The 19,489-nt window shown below is 27.2% G+C and overlaps 1 protein-coding gene across 2 annotated transcripts in view; it reads right to left on the bottom strand.

Annotated features, from left to right (window-relative positions):
* LOC107438239 (uncharacterized) overlaps positions 1-19,489 on the bottom strand; it is a 33,260-nt gene that overhangs the window by 13,617 nt on the left and 154 nt on the right. For both annotated transcript variants that reach the window (XM_087163759.1, XM_087163758.1), the window contains exons 2-10: positions 14,631-14,846; positions 12,477-12,566; positions 9,422-9,500; positions 8,695-8,786; positions 7,696-7,903; positions 6,335-6,597; positions 4,293-4,362; positions 2,971-3,278; positions 2,813-2,876 (exon numbers count right to left, since the gene is read on the bottom strand). In XM_087163759.1, the coding sequence (XP_087019885.1) occupies positions 2,813-2,876; positions 2,971-3,278; positions 4,293-4,362; positions 6,335-6,597; positions 7,696-7,903; positions 8,695-8,786; positions 9,422-9,500; positions 12,477-12,566; positions 14,631-14,747 (1,291 nt within the window). In that variant the 5' untranslated portion in view covers positions 14,748-14,846. The remainder of the gene's footprint in view (positions 1-2,812; positions 2,877-2,970; positions 3,279-4,292; positions 4,363-6,334; positions 6,598-7,695; positions 7,904-8,694; positions 8,787-9,421; positions 9,501-12,476; positions 12,567-14,630; positions 14,847-19,489) is intronic.

The raw sequence follows: 19,489 nt of genomic DNA, 5'->3' as shown, positions 1-19,489 counted from the left end.
ATTTTAAAATTTAACCTTTAAATAATTGTCAATATGCATAAAATTTGCTAAAATAAATTTTTAATCAATAACTTAAGAACTTTTAAAATAATTTATTTTTTAAAATTATGATTTTTTTGAATAACATTTTTATGCATCATAAAATGAAATAAATGCAAAAATATTATACATTTAATTAGTAATAAAATATTAAAAAAATTTGGTAATGACTTGAACACAAATAAATTGATATATATATTTCGAAATTAATATACATATTTTAACCAAAAAACATGTTGCACAGCGCATACTCTAATAGAACTTAAAATTTGTTTTAACTTACTGGAATATTTTTCAAATTTATCAAAAACTTTTGTTTTATCACAATCTTTTGAATCCGCAGAAAAATTTATCAGTGTTTAATTAATCTAAGACAAATTATTACCGATATCATCAATTGCCTTACTAGAAATTATGTAAATAAGCTTAAGTTGAACAAAAATTTAATTTTTCAAAGTCTGAAGTTATTTATATATATACACCATAATTTCCTGCATGTAATTTTCGGATTACCTGTTAAAAACATGAAAATTGTCATTGCGGTTAATTTGTCGAAATTATTTTCTTGACGTCAATCATTTTGAATTTGCTGAAAACTTATGTCAGTCATAAAAGTCTAAGGGACCATTCACACGGGATGAAAGAAATTCGTAAATGCAAACATGAATCTTATCAGTGAAATATATTAACTGGTGATAAAGCGTCAAAACAGGCTCTCATTCTCATCTCCGAACTCGAATACTAAGCTTTTTCAAATCCAGCATGAATGCCCTTAAAACAGGATCAAATGCCTGCTCGCCCATTTACGTACATGTGCATATTGGCTAATAAATAAGGTTCTGCGTTGAAGCTGAAGCTCAGACAAGTATATGACGTCTTATGTACCTCGGTTTATGGAAGGAATATTCTTGTCACGGGGTCACCTCATTTTGCAGGTGTCAGATATTCCTTCGCTTATCATGTCTAGTGATTATGTCACTAAAATATGCTTTTCATAAGCCTTTCAAGATCCATTTTCCTTCTAGAGTTGAATGGCTTAAATCTCCTCAGTGGCTTAAGGGCAATTATCTGGTATGGTACACCGGTGGATCAAGGATCTTACATCATGGGACATGAATCTACTGCTCCAATGATGGTATCAAACTTCACTTTCCTCTTGGTAGTTATGGCACTGTTTTTCAGGCTGAGGTGTATGCTATCATTTTGTGCTGCTGGATATGCTCAGACAAGGGTTATCTAAATATATGTGGTGACCTGCCTACTACAACTCAACGCTGACAGTCTCGTATCCCATAGCAACGAGGAACACATAAAAAAAGAAAACTAATGTTTTCTTTCTGCTGCTTAATATTTCTCCTGTTTTTATATGTACGTTATTGTTATTATTCAAAACTGTTAATATATTATATTTTATAACAAGAAGAGAGTCTACTTATTTCTCACAAAAAGTATTCCTCCACATATACCCTTTCACATCTGACAGTCAGGCTTCTCTTCTATCACTATCAAGGTGTTAATTCACCTGGAGTGCTTCTCGGTCCTCTGTGACTTTTCTAGTCGTAACAAGGTATACTTACATCAGGTGACAAGACACATGGCACATGGGTATTCCTGGTAATAAGCTGGCTGATAGAGTAGCACGTGCTGACTCCAGCACAAGATTCTGGGGTCCTGAACTAGCTTTGGGAATTTCTCCCACATCTTACAGGGCACCTATTTTCAAGCTCTATGTCAAGATTGCCCATGAGCAATGGCGCAATTCGAATGATAAGAGATAAGATAAAGAGTTAAATCGTGACTGTCCTAGTATGCATGAAGAGCTTCTTAACCTTAACAGGAACATCTTGAGGAAGAACATTGGTCTTCTCATTGGACACTACACCCTCAGGAAACACCTATACATTATGGGTATTGAATCTGATTTTCTCATTTGAGGTTGTCATCTTAAGGAGGAGCCTTCATGACACATAGTCTATTCTGCTCAAAGATTTGAGCACTTGGAGCAACATTGCATTAAGGCTAGGAAATTACAAGATATTCCTGTCAGTTGTTTGCTGAACTTCGTTTCAGTTATAAGCTTTTCCGCTAGTCCTGATTTAGGGTTTGGGTACAATAGACCTATGGTCGATATGCTGAGCTCTTCCGATATGCTGAGCTCTTCTGCGGGTGAGATACGCTTTAGAGATTTTTTGTTTTTTGCAGAGCTGAATTAACTGTCGTACAATCTGCAGATTACACCCTGGAATTTTCCTTTATAGGCTTATACTTCCATCTGCCTATGATACGCCACTGTGGATAATATGCTTGAAATTACGGTATATGTATAATAGATTAATGTTTTAGAAATATTTTTACTGCTCTTGATTTTGAAAAAAATTTTTCGCCTATAGAATCAGAAAGAAAATAAAGTTTACACAAACCAAATATAATTATAAAAATAAACTTAGAGAAAGTATAATTTCTTTCTTTTTTTTGTGTCTAAGTCATTTAGCATTAATTGACACTGATATTAAATAACATATTAGTAAAAAAAAATTACACAAAATAACCTTAGTAAAGAACTAAGTAGCGAAAATAATACCTTAATGTTTCTAAAAAACATAAAACCAACAAATGACACAGGTAAAATCTATTTAATAAAAGACTTGTTAGTTTAATTTTTAATTCTAGCTTTTATGTAAAGTAAAAATGATGGCATAGGTAAAATTAAAATTATTTATAAAAGTAATGGTAAAGGATAAAAATATACATTAAACAAATATAGGAAACAAACCTCTTTTGGGATTAATAGGAGTTTTTAGTATAGGTTGTTTTAAACGTCCATTTAAACGTGGTATCTAGAATGAAAAAAAGATTTAAATTAATAATTTAATTCAACAATAAGCTAATGCGCAAAAAAAATATCCACTAAATAAGTAAAATTTAATTTACCTGCTTGTTTGAAGATGATGTTGTGCTTGAAGAATAAGACGAGGATTGAACAGAATTAGATAATTGTATCACTCCAAACACTTCATCAATTTTCCTCCTAGCTTCTTCCACATCACAGTCAGCTTGTTCAGTCTCTACCGTGTATGTTCCAGCTTCGCTTCTGTCATCCCCATCTTTTTGAGAGTTTTGTTGCTTTTCTTTTAATGATAATTCGTTAGGGACATCACTTGGTGAAACCTCACCATTAAGCATCTTTTTGATTAGAAAAGAGGTTGAATCTGTGATTTTCCCAATTTCTTCATTAATATCTAAAGGTTAAACATATAATTAAGAACCACAGCAAAATTAAAATGCTTACAAATTTAATTAAAACAAACTCAAAGCTGTCAACTCTAAAAGCTAAAGTATAAAAAAAAAAGCTTTTGCTTTAAAATTTTTAGAATCTTGCTTTAAAAAAATATTTGATACTTGTGGACTTATGTTTCAATTGCATAAAACTCACCCGCAGAAGATATATGTAACGAAATACATAGGATAAATACAATAAAAACACTATACTAAATGCAACAAGTCCATATCTTAAAACTATAAGTGGCTTATATGTGATATTTTTAAATTAGGCAATCATATGGGCTCATGAGTAATTAGGAAACTATTCTAGGATGTATCTATTTGAAGAGTACTGTTTTTTTAACGTTTATATAAAGAAGTCTGATAAAGCTAACTCTTAAGAATTTCTGCAATTGAGAAACTGTTTCAGGAGATAAAAACCTTAACACATTAATTATGGCTATTTTATGATTAAGGAAGAAAATAAAGTTTATTTTAGCTTTATCTCTTATAGAAAATATGAATGTAGAGTTTTCCTATACTTTAGGAGACAACAGACCCTTTGCCATTCTATATCCCCTCTGATGGGACATCAAAAGTTACCAGACTGAAAATTATAATTTTTAAATCTTAGTATTAACTAACTATATTATTTTAGGACTGTAAGTCATAACATGAAAAAAAAAATTGCATTTTGCATTTTAAATAATTTAGTACTTACATTAATTTAAATAGCATTTAAAAGTGCTCTGAGTTCAAAAGAGTTAATATAATTATGATAAGTTCAACAAAGAAAATATTGACAGTGGTATTATAATCAGAGTTGTTTCTGCACACAAATATTTTATAAAAATTAAGTAGTTATGAACAATATAAAATATTGTTCACATTCAAATGAGCTAAAAAGAAAGTATTAACTTGTATTTATATAAAATGCAATGGAAAGTAAAAATCATCTGATCCACCAGCTATTGAAGATATTTAACACAAACCTTTCAAATCAGCAGATCCAAACTGGGTCCTAGCTTTTGGCAATGGAGGTTTTGAATCTGACAAGGGAAGCTGTAAATACAGAATAAAATTATAATTAATTTACAAAATATAATGATGAGTAAATATTTAAGGCTAGCTTTAAATGAAATAAAAAACTAATGAAATATATTTACTCTTTGAGATCTAGTAAAAAAAGGCATTATGATAATATATTAATGAAATTGTCATCAAAGCAGTAGAAAAGTCTCATGAAAAAGTAGAGACAAAGGAAAAAGGAAACAGAAAAGAGGATGCATAAACAGGAAGGATGGAAGAGAAATAGAGCATAAGTATTGAATTATTGCATCATATTAAAACATTATTGATTTACATAACAAATATAAATATAAAAATTAAAATTTGAATAAATAATTTAAAAAAATTTATACATTAATTTTTAAATCACTAAAATGTTTTATTCAGCTAAATTACATTTTCAACAAAATATAACAGATGATAAATGTAAGAGCAAAAATGAAACCAATATGAAATCAAAAATAAATTTAAAATATTAAAGTAAGAAACTAGAAAATTGTTACACTGCTTGTTAAAGAGTGTGTTTCTCATTTATGCAGGCATGAAATTTAAAAAAAAAAAAAAAAAAAAAAAAAAAATGTGAATTGAAATGAAAATTAAATTAAAATAAAAGAATATGTTTAAAAGAGGAATAAAAAGAATATTTTGCAGGCAGAAAAATTTATTAACTACTCATGCTTTTGTGAAATGTGATATAATAATAGCTGACAGCAAATATTTAAAAGGAATTTTTATTAACTACTAATAGTTAGAATGACTATTAATTTTTAAAAAATTATTTTGGAACAATGAAATTTTAACTAAATAAATAACTTAAATTACTGTTTAAAATGATATTAGTAATAAAAATATCAATATATCTCAGATGATAAAACTGGCAATAGAAAATTCAGTACAATTGATACAATATATAACTTCAAAAATTTAATTAGTGTAAGTTATTAAATTAAAATTTAATAACTTTTAAAATTCAATTAGTTAATGACCTCTTATAAGCCAGATCTTAAAATCAAATTCCTGGAAACCATCCTCAATCTTAATCAATGGATTTAAATTTGACTAGTTTTCATAGAATTTGAAAATAAAAGAAATTTTTTTTTTTTTTGGCAGACTGGTAATTTTTCGACATCTTAAGATATAAAGCAAATACTAGAAAATAATTTTGAAAGAAAAAAAAATATGCAAATCGAATTAAAATAACTCATTTTGATGTTAATTATTTTAATAACTGGCAAGTGCAGTTATACATAACTTTGCTTTCAGCAAAATGTGATTCTAACACATTCCTTCCCAAAAAAACCTACCTCTCTCTTCTGACAATTTTCAGAAAACTTCAACGGTCTATTTAAAAAAATTTTTTAAAAAATGGGAGCTCAAAAATTTTAACATGCGTAACATTTTTATTATTATTGTACATCTTATATAGTAACATAATCTCAAATAAAAAAATAAAACTTAAGACCATTGAAAATAAATAGCTCGATTAGTTAATTTCAAATTATTTTCAAATTTCAGAGCAGTGTTTCCCAAACTTTTGACTTTTGCGTACCCTTTTAAAATTTTTCTTAACGCTGTGTACCACTAATAGAAAAATGAATATATTTTTTACTATAAATAAAAAATTGCACAAAAGTTAAAAATCACAACTGGCTGTTGACATCACTAAGTATTAACTGTTAACTTTGCAAAAAATAGCCAATAGAAAATACATAATCGTAAAGTTTCATGGCTAGCTTTGTTTTTAAAATTTTTGTTTGTTGCATAAGAACATAATATATTTCGCATAATCACGTGTACCCCCGCTAAACTGTTCCCGTACCCCAGGGGGTACTCGTACCACACTTTGGGAAACACTGTTTTACAGAAATATCATAAAAATATAATTTAAAAAAAGAGTACACAAGTCAAATTACATATTAGATTAACTTTTTAACTAAAAATTTTGTTTTAAGTATAAAAATCTTACTTTTTTAGGACTTGGTTCCGTCTTACTATTCTTTTGAAATGATACTCTGTTTTCTGAATCTAATTTACTAGGAGCAAATTTACTAATACTATCCCTAATTCCAAGCTTTTTTCTAGGTGTGCTTGCTTCGGTTTCAAAGGCTATGGTAAAAGCTGTAGCAGCAGGAGAAGAATGAGCTGAACCCGTATCTCTATCATCAGCTGTAGCTGTGCCATAATTGGGAGGAGCAGAACAGGAAGAAGTTTCACTTCTTTGACTAAAATCTTGAGCATATGATTCAAGAATTATAAATTGGAATTGAATGAAATTTTTTTTATTATATTAGTTTTTCTTAACAAGATTTTATAAAAACGATATTTGTCTTTATACATAAAATGGTTATATAGCTGACACTGCTTTAAATCCTATTATTATAATTCTGAAGTAAAATTAATCAAATTCTTGGGATGTTAATTTTATAAAACAGAATATTGTTTTGAAAAGTAATTGAGTTAAATAAAAATTAAAATATTGTTAAATAAAATTTGCTTAGCAGATACAAACATACATTTTTAGCTTAGACAAATTATTATTCTTTTAAAATTAATTGACTTAATTTTATAAATATTCTTTTCCCTGGTCTGAAACGTTTGGTCATTTAATTCATTATTGATTCAAAATAGAGACAGACATAATAATGGTATGTTTGTCTCAGGTTGTTATACCATTCTTCAATTGCTGTTGCTGTAGTTAATCTACGTCGCACTACAGCTGCACAATGTGCTACTGGCGACGGTGTAAGAAACATCCCTGAGGATGAGCCAAAGACAAGCCATTACAATTTTGATCCTTTGCCTAGGGGATGGCACACCCACTTCGGTAGAGCAACAACCTGCAAGTGAAGTCGAGCCCTTTGCGGTAGAACCGTTTAATGAGGACCAATACCGCACACTCTCTGTCCCTATGCAGACTGATCCAAGTGGTCACCCACCCGCACACTGACTGCAGCCAGTGATGCCTGACTTTCATGATCTGCTGGAAACTGTGTCTTAACGATCAGTCCACAGCGGGACTCTTCAAATAGCATAACATAATATCATATACTAAGAATCATAAAACATTGTTATAAACTAAGTCTAATACACATAAACAAATTTTCATTTCTATTGTATTTGAATTTAACTTCTTTTCTCATTATTTTTCATCTATCAATTAGTTTTAAACAATTTTACCACAGTCCACTAAAGCAGGAAATTTTTTTTTACGACAATACAAATGTTAGGGGACAAGACAGTGTATTTGATTTGGACCTGAAATAATTTTAACTTATTGATAAAAAAATATAATTTAAAAACATTATTAAACATATAACAAAATTTTACCAGGACTATCTGACAGAGCACCATCTTGGCCAACCCAGTCCCAGTCTTTCTCTTGCCTTGAATTGGTAAAATTTAAAGGCAGCGTATCAGGTGGGTTATCTTCTCGAGTCAAAGAAGGTAAATCTACATTATTGGAATTTTTACTAGTAGTAGTTTCAGCTAATGAGACAACTGTTTTATCATTTGGTAATTCTTCTTTAGAAACTGCCTGCAATGATAAGTGGAAATAAAGAGATCTTAATTTACCAATCTTACTAAAATAAAAATAAACAATAGACAAGACACTAATTCAACAGAAAATGAGAAAAAATGTGAAAATCTTTTGTGAAACTTTTATTTTTAATAAAAACAAGATTCTTCGGGAATACTTAAATTTGTTGACTTTAAATGTTTAGGTGTAATTTAAAGAAAAAACGCACACACACTTTGATTAATTTCTTTACGGTTAAACATCAAAACACTAAATGGGAGAAAAAACAATTAAAAATAATTTTTGTGGGAAATCATTTTTAGGTCCACAAACTTTAAATTTAGAATCAATAAAGCAACTATTTTTTTTATTTTTTATAAATATGCTTAAAAAGTAGTGCTTCAAAAAAATTATTATTATTATTATTTTTTCTAAAAAATGCTCTTTTCTGCAGAATAATCAATAAAGCAACTATTTTTCATAAATATGTTTAAAAAGTAGTGATTCAAAAAAATTATTATTTTATTTTAAAAATGCTCTTTTCTGCAGAACAAAATGAAATTGAAATGAAAACATATAATAAAAATTCTGATAAATTTCATTCAACCTTGGAAGTAGTTTAGATATGTTTCTTTCAACTAAAAATTTTTTTTTCTTAATAATAAAAAATTATTGGCTTTGTTGTTGAAACACATATTTTCTAAATTACAACTAGGAAATAAAAAAAATTATTTTTAATTTCAAAATAGATTGTTAATACTCAGAGAGAGATAATTTTCTACATTTAAATAACTATGCAAAATTATTACCTTTACAATTTCTTTTTTTGAAACAGGAGGAATTTCTTCTTTCCGAGGAGATGTAGCGCTAGAACTTTTTTCTAAGTAAAACACATCAGGACTTAAAAATCATTAAGAAAAACAATGTATTTATGAGCTATTATTTAAAGCAGCAAGGGTAGAAATTTTATAATAATTAGAATTTCCCTTCAACAATCTTTTAAACCCCTTCTTGGAAAGAGAAATTAAGTCACAATCGATGTAACATAAGTAAATAGATTCAATTATGTAATTGGTAAATAAGCAAATATTAATTGATAAAAAGTATCAATTTTCAGCAAAAGCCTCATTCTATATTTGAAAATTCTCTTTAGAAAAGCATGACAAACTTATGTATTTAATTTACAAATTCATTCAAGTGCAACAATGGTTTCTAACGTTACAACTTTCATTGGCTCAGTTTTATTTATAGTATATTAGTATTATTTATTTATTTGCTGAGAAATCATAATTTTTATGATTGTGCCTTAAATAACGATAATCGGAATATAAAAATGATTATTTAAATCCAAATACAAATTATTGCCTTATTACAAGCATACAAAAAATACTCATTGTCTAAAAATGAACAGATTATAAGACCATTTCTTATGTTATAAAATAAAATAACTAAAATGTAATTTCACACTTAAAAATATATTAAGTCAGTTTTAAAATTCAAAAATTATAATTCAGTTGAAAAACATAAAAAGGATATCATAACCAAATCTAATACAATCTAACCGTTTTAGTTTCACATAAGTCTGTTCAGGAATTCTAATTCCATTCACATAAGTCTGAAAGAAAATTACATAATAAACAGAATTATAATTAGTCACTTTAACAAAAAACATTTAATCTTTTTTAATTATTATTAAAATTAGCTTGTGGTGACTAAATTTCTAATTTTAAAAAAAATTTGAGTTCATTAATGAAAACTTCACTGATTATTTTCATAGCAAAAAAATTTCACACATTTATTAAAAAAATTAATTTCTACCAATTCACAAATTTATTTAAATCTAATTTTATCTTCATAAATTAATAAAACAGATCCACAAAGCAGTTAGTCTTAAAAACAGAGCCCCTCACAATATTTTTTGTTTTTAAAGTACCTACACATTTCACAAAATTATCCTTTGAAAAATACAATCAAAGGCATCTTCAATTCATCATTTGAAAACTACAACTCTTTAAAAGATGTGGCTTTTGTGTTTTTTACCCCATGCAAAAACAATAACAGGTTATAAAGAACCTGATTAATTATTCAGACAGTAAAAATTAGGAGTAAATTTTTACAAATTAATAAAAAATAAGAACTTCTACAAAAACATTGAACATTATTTTTTAGTGATTTTTCAAAAATCTCAAATCAGTGCTACTATGTAGTTAATTATTTAACTACAGAGTAACAGTGATTTAAGTTTAGCCATATTTTCAGAATAGCTATTGCTAAATTTTAATTACATATTGATATAACATAAAATTTATCAAAATGTTTATTTCTATAATAACAGAACATTCTTTGAAAGAAATGTGCAAAGCAGCATAAATTTTCAAAAGAAAGAATAATTGAAGGAAAAAAGAAAAACAATGGAAATAAAAAAATGACGTCTTCAGGGGGTACCAGCTCCGGAAGTCATAGAACAAAACCCTTTCTATTGAGAGAACCAGACAAATGTCAAAATTTGCTCCCTCAGTACCCCGAAGGTTTTGCAAAAGTCCAGGAAAAATACAAGAAATACATAAAATCAAATCAGAGGAGAAATTTCAAACAAAATCTTGAAAATGTAATACAAAAATGAAAATACAAAAACTCACAGTAAACTGGTCAAACAGCAATTTTTTGAAACAAACTCAATGTAAAAGAAACATTTGAAATAAAAGAAAACAATGCCCTCTATTAAAATGCACTGCAGAAGAAAAAAAGGATAGGGAAGGTAAAGATTGTGTAACAAATTAATATAATGCTTAACACGGGCTGCTCAGTTAAGACTTGGTTCAACATATTTTTTTTTTCTTTAAAGAAAACAGCCTTAATTAAAATTTTAACTATATTTTGGTAAGTAAGAGTCCCAAAATTATAAATCTTAAGTTAACTTTAAAAATTTATAAAATATTATTTCAAAATAAGGCAAATATGAGTATTAAAACTACAAATTTTGGATGTCATGCAAACAGTTCAACAATAGTATGGTTGGCTATGTTTTAAACTAAAAATTTTAAAAAATTTCAAATATTCAATGAAATAGAATTACATATATTATTCAATATCAATTTTCTTAAAGAAAAATTCTAAACATTCTTAATTAAAGCATGATAAAAAAATAAAAAAATCACACTCAGACCTTTACTTTAAGTTCAAAACATAAACAACATTATACAAAATCTATATACAAAATTTCTAAGAATTCTGTAATTAACTTTTTTCTAATGTGTTTTAGCATTTAGAGATTTTCTGAATATGCACTTAAAATATGTCATTTGCTTCAGTATTATCATTCAGCACACAAAAAATAACTAACTTCATTTCTAAAATTTAAAGAGATTTAGAAAGCTAATGAACAAAAGTTCTGACATAGACAACAAAAAGTAAATTTGAAATTTTCATCGAAACTGCCGATTTTCATTCATACGGATACATTAAACTTATACTTTTTAAAAACCACACTGACTTTAAAATGCTAAAAAATAATAGGCAATTGAAGATCAATTTCAAAGGAACATTTTAATGCCAAAAAATGAAAGAAATTTCATAATAAAAAATTAGTGAAATTTTTAAAGAATTTTTTGAAAACTTATTCTAAAATACATTTGTTTTTTAACTAAGTAAAATTTCAGTTCCAAGAGAAACATATTTGCTTTCTAATAAAGATAACCAGTCTTTGATCTTACTACTCAATAGAACAAATCAATACAAGAAAATAGAATATTTTTCATCAACATTTAAAAATAAATTCAGATTTAAAAATAAAAATTTAGCAATTTTTTTAAGATTACAAAATAATCACAATAATTTTCTAAAAAAAAAAATCATAAATTTTTCTAAAAGAAAAAAGTCTTGCAGCACATAATTAGCAAAAATTAAATAAACATAAAATTGATTCAAATCTGAATAGCAAAATTTTTTATTACCAATGGCAGAGGTTACAGAAAACTACTGCCCCACAAATTCGAGAATTATATAAAAATAACATCAAAGAAAAATTAAGTGTAGTGTCAGAAAAATTTATGAGCCAAGTATGTCAATATTGCTACAGTAAGAGTTGCACAAAATGATGTCATTTATTGCTAGACAAAAGTGAAAGTGGTTTGTGCCCATCTACACTCAAAGATCATAGAGACTGCAGAAAGGGTCATAGACAATATTAATATGGTAAAGGTGTTTAAGGAGGCAGTTGCCTTCTTAAGGCCTGCAGCCTTGCGTCTAGGCTACTTAGGAGTATCTTGGAAGATATTCCACTAGATCTAATTAAAATTCTTCACCGAACATCGATTTAAGAAAAAACTCTTATTTTTTTTTTGTAATAAATAACTAAATGTTGTCAAAAAGGGTAACATTCTTTGATGTTTGTAGGATAGAAACACCTTACTTAGTAAAGTAGTCTGCTAGCTCATTACCTGCTAGACAGTGTCCTAAAATGCACTGCAAGGCGACTTGTTTTAAAAGATCATACAGCCAAACAATAACAAAAATAAATAAAATAAGAACAATAAAAAAAATGAATAAGAATAATAACAAAAATCTTAATGAGAAAAAAAATATCACTAACCCCAGTTAGGCTATTTAAATCTTTAATATGAAATTTCTGTTCACCATTATTGTAACATAAAACAGCATGTCTCTTGTCAGCACTGGCAGCCTATCAAAGATAACCAAACATTTAACATTGTACTAAGCAACAAGATAATGGAGAAGAACATTTAATACAACAGAAAGATCATTTTATGTTATGAATGAACGATCTACGACAGACAAATATAAGATATGAAATTTGTTAAATATTTCTTTTATCAAAGTTTTTCAGATCCTGATACACTTATACATGGTTGATCTATCTTAATTTAGATTGAATCACAAACTTCCAATTAATGTTTAACATAATTATTAATAATTACTGCATAATAATTGATCAATCTGATTGCTGGTTATTGAAAAAGAATACACCCAATTTTCACCTTAATTTATTTTAAAAATTTTTGGATTTTATTTATACTACTGAAAAATCAATCTGGATAAATGTTCTTCAAAAGGTTCAAAATATTAAGAAAATTACAACATAATTTTTTTAAAAAAAGTGTTAAAAGTCATATTTAGGTAGAAAAACCTTATAAAGCATAACTCTATTTTTAAAATTTTTATTTTACTTATTGTGTCTTCTTCATAGCTTTTTTTTTTTCTTCTCCTACTTAAATAGTTGTTAACTTTACTTTTTGGTGCAGCCAGAGAGATTCTCAACTAAGTAAAATTTTATCGTTTGTCGACAGTGGCAGCACAGTGCAGCTTAACATGATATTTATCCTTTAAGACAGAGGTTAAAAATTGAGGAATTTCAATTGTCTGGCGATGCCTAGATAAGCTCTCAGTGAGGGTGAGAGGCTTTGTATATATTTTCTTTCAAAGTTATCTTGCTTATTTCTGAAAAGCAAGCTTCAGTTAAAGAAGACTGTCATACCAAATCATTATCCTTACATTTAAACAAATAAACTAGACTGCTACAATCTCTACCACCAAGTCTATTGTTAGGGGTTGATATTTCAATTATCAGTGAATATAAGGGTTAGAATTTTTCTTTATAATATTCAAGGCATTAAAAATCTCCAGGTTGCATATTATTACAATGCATATCAGGACAATGAAGAAAAAAATTTAGGAAATAAATAACAGTGTAGGAAATAAATGATGACTGTTTAAGGGTGACTCGCTCCGCCTGCCCTTTGATCCCTATAAATGCATCCTTTCTGTTCTTTTTGTAAAATTAAGCTGCTATGTCCTAAAAACACTGGCTTTTTATTTTTTCAGGAAAAAGTTGTTTTCTTAACCATCTGTTTTAATGAAAAGTAAACTTCTGATTTATTTAGGTATTAATTACTTAACTTTAATTATTAATTTCATTCCTTCATTTTAGTGAAATTTTTCTTATGCTGTCTAGTTATATTATTATAATTCACATGATAATCGGCCCCTATATTAAAGATTTTTTTAGTGATTTTAAATTTTACCATTATCTTAAATAAACACCTTTTATTTTAAAATGCATCTTTAAGTGTTAATTTTTTCAAAATTTACAGTTTAAAATACAAACTGAATAAATTTCAAGTTGTTTATCAATTAATCCCTTTTTTGCAGTTAATTTTTTTTATTTTATAAAAAGAAAATTCATATGCTAAGATTGTCTTTTAGCTTGCCTTTAATTATTTTATTTTTCAAAAGCTTCAAATATTTCTGTTATTTTGATAAGAGAGAATTACTTTGTAAAATATACACATAAAAAAGTACAAGAGGGTAATTTAAAAACTGACGTTCGAATTCAGTTATTACATAATACTACACATTTTCATACATTTTATCAGCGTCAGTGACCTTTTAAAACTCAAAGTGCCCTTTTCTGCGAGTGTTTTAAGTCAGTGAATGATAGAATATAAAAACATTATCTACAATTAATTTTATTACAATGATTTCAGTACTTGACATTCTTACTCGAATCTAATCAAGTTGTAAAAATATAAAATTGTAAAGATAATGAGAATACTTAAAACTTTTGCATGTAAAGTGAGATAATATTTGTTTTAAATATTGATAACTTTTTAAGATTAGACATCTATTCAAGTTTGGAAGAGAGTTAGGTTAAATTTAAACTGCCATGTTTTTTCATAAAAAAGTATGCTTGTTTATTTATAAAAAAAAAGTTTATAAAATAACATACCTGTAATACAATATCACATTCTTCTCTTCCAATAAATATCATTCCATGAGATAAATCATGAGTACGGCCATCCTTACCGACTAGCACCCATGAATTACTACTGCCTTTAGTGCTCATGAGTCCACTTGTCAAAAAACTTCAGTTTTATGCATTGATATTTGTAGTTTTCTTTGAATCATGAATAAAGAATTTTTAAATTTAAAATATCATTCTTACCTAGAAAAGAAAATATAATTTCAAAGTCTGTAATCCTATGAAAATGTATTTGTTGCAAATTTATTCAGTGACAAAAGTGTGCATTGAATAAAGAGGCCATTTTTAATAACAAACAAATTTAATAATACAGTAGGGAACCGATTATCCGGAACGATCGGGACCATCGCTATTCCGGATAACTGATTTTTCCGGTTTTCTGAATCGCTACAAAAAGCCGTTTTTTAATTGTTAAACCCAACCAAAAAAAAAAAATTCGGAAATAATCTTAAAAAGAAGAAAAACGATGAAGTAATACACTAATGATTATTTCCAAAATGATGGTAAGGTGAACATCTTTCAAAAAAGAAAGAAAAATCCTAAAATATTATGAGGAAAAAAACATTTTTTAAAAAAAATGGAGGGAAAATTTATCGAATTTCGTTCCGGTTTTTTGGTTTTCCGATTTCCGGATAACGGGTTCTGTACTGTAGTAAACAATAATATTGTAAACAACAATATGATGGTACAATATTTTTAGGACTTTCCAAAAAGTCATACATTCTAATGCATTGACTGCCTTACAAGTGATTACAGAATTATTGTGAGTGATTACAACTCCCTCTGTTAGTCAGGCAAAAATTTGTAACAATACTAAATGTTTGAAAATCATTATCAGGGGTCTGTTTAGAAGAAATTTGGGTCCGTTAAAGGACTCTTCACAAAATAATTTATCTTTTAATCTGACCCTTCACAAAATAATTTATCTTTTAATCGAACCATTCACAAATTTGTTTACCTTCATTATTGTTTTGTTAATCGAATAAACCTTTCCCAAGAAGGGGGGGGGGAAGAAAGACAGATGTTAATGAACTAAATTTTGCCTTCGGCAGATGCTTCTTACATTATTTGTCCAAAATAAATATTCTGCATTCAGCTGTAATATTCTGCATTATAGGCCAAATACAAAATATTTCTATGTTACATCTCTGATTTAGTAATAGCAATTGCTGTTTATTTTTCAAAAATTTAAATTTTTTTTATTATAATTTTACAGTGTTGAACATAATCTTGTATGTCTTTACAATTTAAAAACTCATTGAAAAAGTTTTGTGCAATAACAGGACCCTATTTGCACAAATTCACAAAAGCAGGACAATAGTTGAAAGAATGTGACTTAACGTTTATTTTATATTCACAAATTACAAGCAATTTTTTCACAATTTTACAAAAAATGGACCTTTCACAAAATGTCTGGACAGAGCCCTGGTATTCCATTTGATTTTGTAACATATAAAATTTGTTTTAAATTATCTATAAATGCAAAGAATTTATCTTTACCAAAAAAATATTATTAAACATATAATTATATATACAGGGTTATTTAGAATTCCCTCGAAGCTTTATAGTAAAAGAACAATAACAAATATGGCAATAAAGAACATATGAAATCATTCCGAAAGTATTCGAGTTTTAATTTAAGCAGTTGCCGGTAGATGGCAGTAACATGTACCACTGAAGCCAGTTGTAGTAAAGAAAAATGGTGTTTACAGGTGGAGGGAATTATGAATAACCCTGTATTCTATTCACATATTCATAATACTTAATATTTCTTTGCTGAGTTTTTGGAGGAAGTAAGTTTCAAAAACTTTTGCTTTCGATATCAAGTCCTTCTATACACAATGAATCATGTGATATCACAAAAATTTCAAATAAGTTATTAAATCAAATTTTCTTTTGATGTTAACGCACATTATGTGTGAACAGAACAAACAAAATAGGTTTTGAAGAGCAATTAAATTTATATTTAAAAAGTTTTTAAAAAATTTCAAAACTTTTAAGCAGACAAAACCCAATTAGCAAAATAATTTTGATGAAAGATTAATATTTAATTTAGCCAAGGTTATTATTATTTTTTTTTTTTAAAAATAACTTGGTTGGTTATGAACACTTGCATTAGAAACATAAAATTTGCAGATTGTATGAATGAGAAAAGGTGAAATGATGTTCCTTTCTTGTATTAATACTAGAAATAAATAAAAGTCTCAAACTTGCTTTTTTCTGTATATTTTGCTGACTTAACAAAGTAGGCAAGCTGCAATTGTGACAAACTAGTAATTTTTAAGCCTTTAATTTCAGTATTTTTAATATTAAACTTTTGATGAAGACCTGGAAATATGTAATATGTGGTATAGAAATACATGTATACGACTCCAAAACTTTAAATCTATAACTATAATATTGATTTCATGAAGAAAAACATAAATCCAGACCAAGTTAACGAGGAAGCTTTTGACTGTCGAAATATTAATGAGAAAGACCATCTATAAAAATTCAAATATTCTTTAAATTTGCAGAAAAAAAGAAAATTTAGAATATGTTGTTGAAGATTATTAATGTTTTGCTTTAGAATAATTTGCACTAGTATTGACAGAAAAATGGGCACTTACGTATTATACTGTCTACCATTTTCACCAAAACTGCACCTAAGTCATTTTAGTATCTCTCTAAAATTTATTTTTACATTAATTGATCACAAAGAAATAGGTCAAATACAAATATAACTTATTGCATATAAAAAATGAAAAACTATTTAAATTTGAACCACATCCAAATTTATTTCTGATTTGGTGAAATGGTTGACAGGATAATAAATATGCAAATATCTGAAAATAAAATTACAATATGGATAATACATTAATATATATGTTAGAAAAATATATATTTATTTTTCTAATGATGTTTTTCAGTTAAAACTTTTTTGACCTATTCAGACATTACATGCCCAATCAATCAAAGAGTTAGCCCTAATATCCAGGGTGTATAAAAATCATGATTTTTTTAAAAAAATCAAAAAAATCGGATTTTTTTGATTTTAATCATGATTTTTTTATAATTTCAATTCTATGGAATATAATCAATTTTGTGTACCATAGATTTAAAGTTGTATTGTATTACTATTGCTACTTATGGTATACATTGGAAATAAACATTACTAACCATTATCAACAAAATATTTCTTAATAATTTAAAAGCAAAAGGTGAAATAAGAAATAAACAATAACAAAGTGATTTCAAACTACAAATCAAGAAAGAAATTGTTTATCAAACAATATGTGATAATTATTAATTCTACATCTACAATATCAAATTATTTAAACAATCATTTAATTAGTTTTATTTAAAGATTTAAACATAAGGACTAATTTAGCTGCCTTTTCTACACCTAATTGATTCCGTAGTTTAGTATGTACAAGTCCAAAAGTGGAAAACATCCTCTCTATCCCTGCAGTTGTTCCTTTTGCAGTACATAACAACTGTATTGCATCAAACTCTTTTTGACCTACACAGTTCTTTAGAAGCGCAATTGATTTCCACCATTCCAAGATGTTTAAAGATTCTAGAGATTCTTTATCAAACAAAGTTCCATTAAACGGAGGAGAGCGTATAATGAATTTTAGCAAAATACTTAATAAGGAGGTTTCTCCATACTTTTCTTTAACAAAGTTTACAGCTTGATCTTTTTCATTTAGTGTTAAACATTGTACTTCAGAATTAGGATCCAAGAGGTAAGCTAGGAAATGAGCTGGTGTTAACGCTCATTTTTGATTAAAATCAGTGAATTTTTGATTAAAATCAGTGATTTTTTTAAAAAACTCATTTGATTTAAATCATGATTTTAATCAATGATTTTAATCATTTGATTAAAATCATTTACATCCTCCTAATATCTACTCATGTTTACACATTAGTGCACCTTGTCAACTACTATTTTTTATTAAAGCTTTGAATGTGATTCTAGAAAAAATTATGATTCTAACAGTCTTATGGTTATAGCAGTTAAGAGCATTCAGAACTTAAAATGTATAGATTTCTTCCTACTTGAATAAACTAGTAGGCATTTTACAAGAACTGGTATTTCCACAAAATAAAAAAATTGACTTAATATAGGACAACAACACAGGCTACCACTGGCAAAAATTATTAGAATGCTTATAAGAATCTGTTCACAGCGCAATGGCAGAAAATGATGAAAATAATATGTTTTGACTGGATGTTAAATGTATTAAACAATTGCCATAACAATATATTATATTATTATGACAATTGTTGAATATATTATATCATTTTATTCTTTACATAGGCTTGATTTAAATTTTAAAAAAAGTTGAAAATTTAATACTGTCAAAAGTTTGTGAAAAACTATAACTAGGCGATTCAGTCATGGACAATTGTCAATGAAATTTCTCCTATGTACTATATGTCAATCTTGTATATGATGTGTAGTCCTGCACGATGGGGAAATTTTATTTCATAAACAATCAAACCTAAGCAACCATGAAATGCAAGAAATCGATTAAGGTTTTTCCACGAAGTAAATGATATTTAAAAAACTTAAATTATCAACTTTTAAGTTACACAGGTAAACAATTCAAGTGACAGTTCCCATGCAAACATACAGCACAAATGCAAAAAATTAATATAGAAAAATGTTGAGTAAACAGAGTAAATAACCAATTCAATTAATCACATAAACATTAAATAAACTTTAATACTAATTGGGTATGGCAAATTAGATACATATATACAAACTTAAAAAATATACAAAAAGATATCAAAATCCAAAGAAAGTATAGCTATTAAATAAGAAAATAATCAGCCAAAAT

Source organism: Parasteatoda tepidariorum, chromosome 5, assembly GCF_982258835.1.
Source record: "Parasteatoda tepidariorum strain Cologne lab strain chromosome 5, Ptep-v5.0, whole genome shotgun sequence".
In the NCBI taxonomy this organism is placed as follows: Eukaryota; Metazoa; Arthropoda; class Arachnida; order Araneae; family Theridiidae; genus Parasteatoda; species Parasteatoda tepidariorum.
This window is presented reverse-complemented; position numbering and strand designations above follow the sequence as displayed.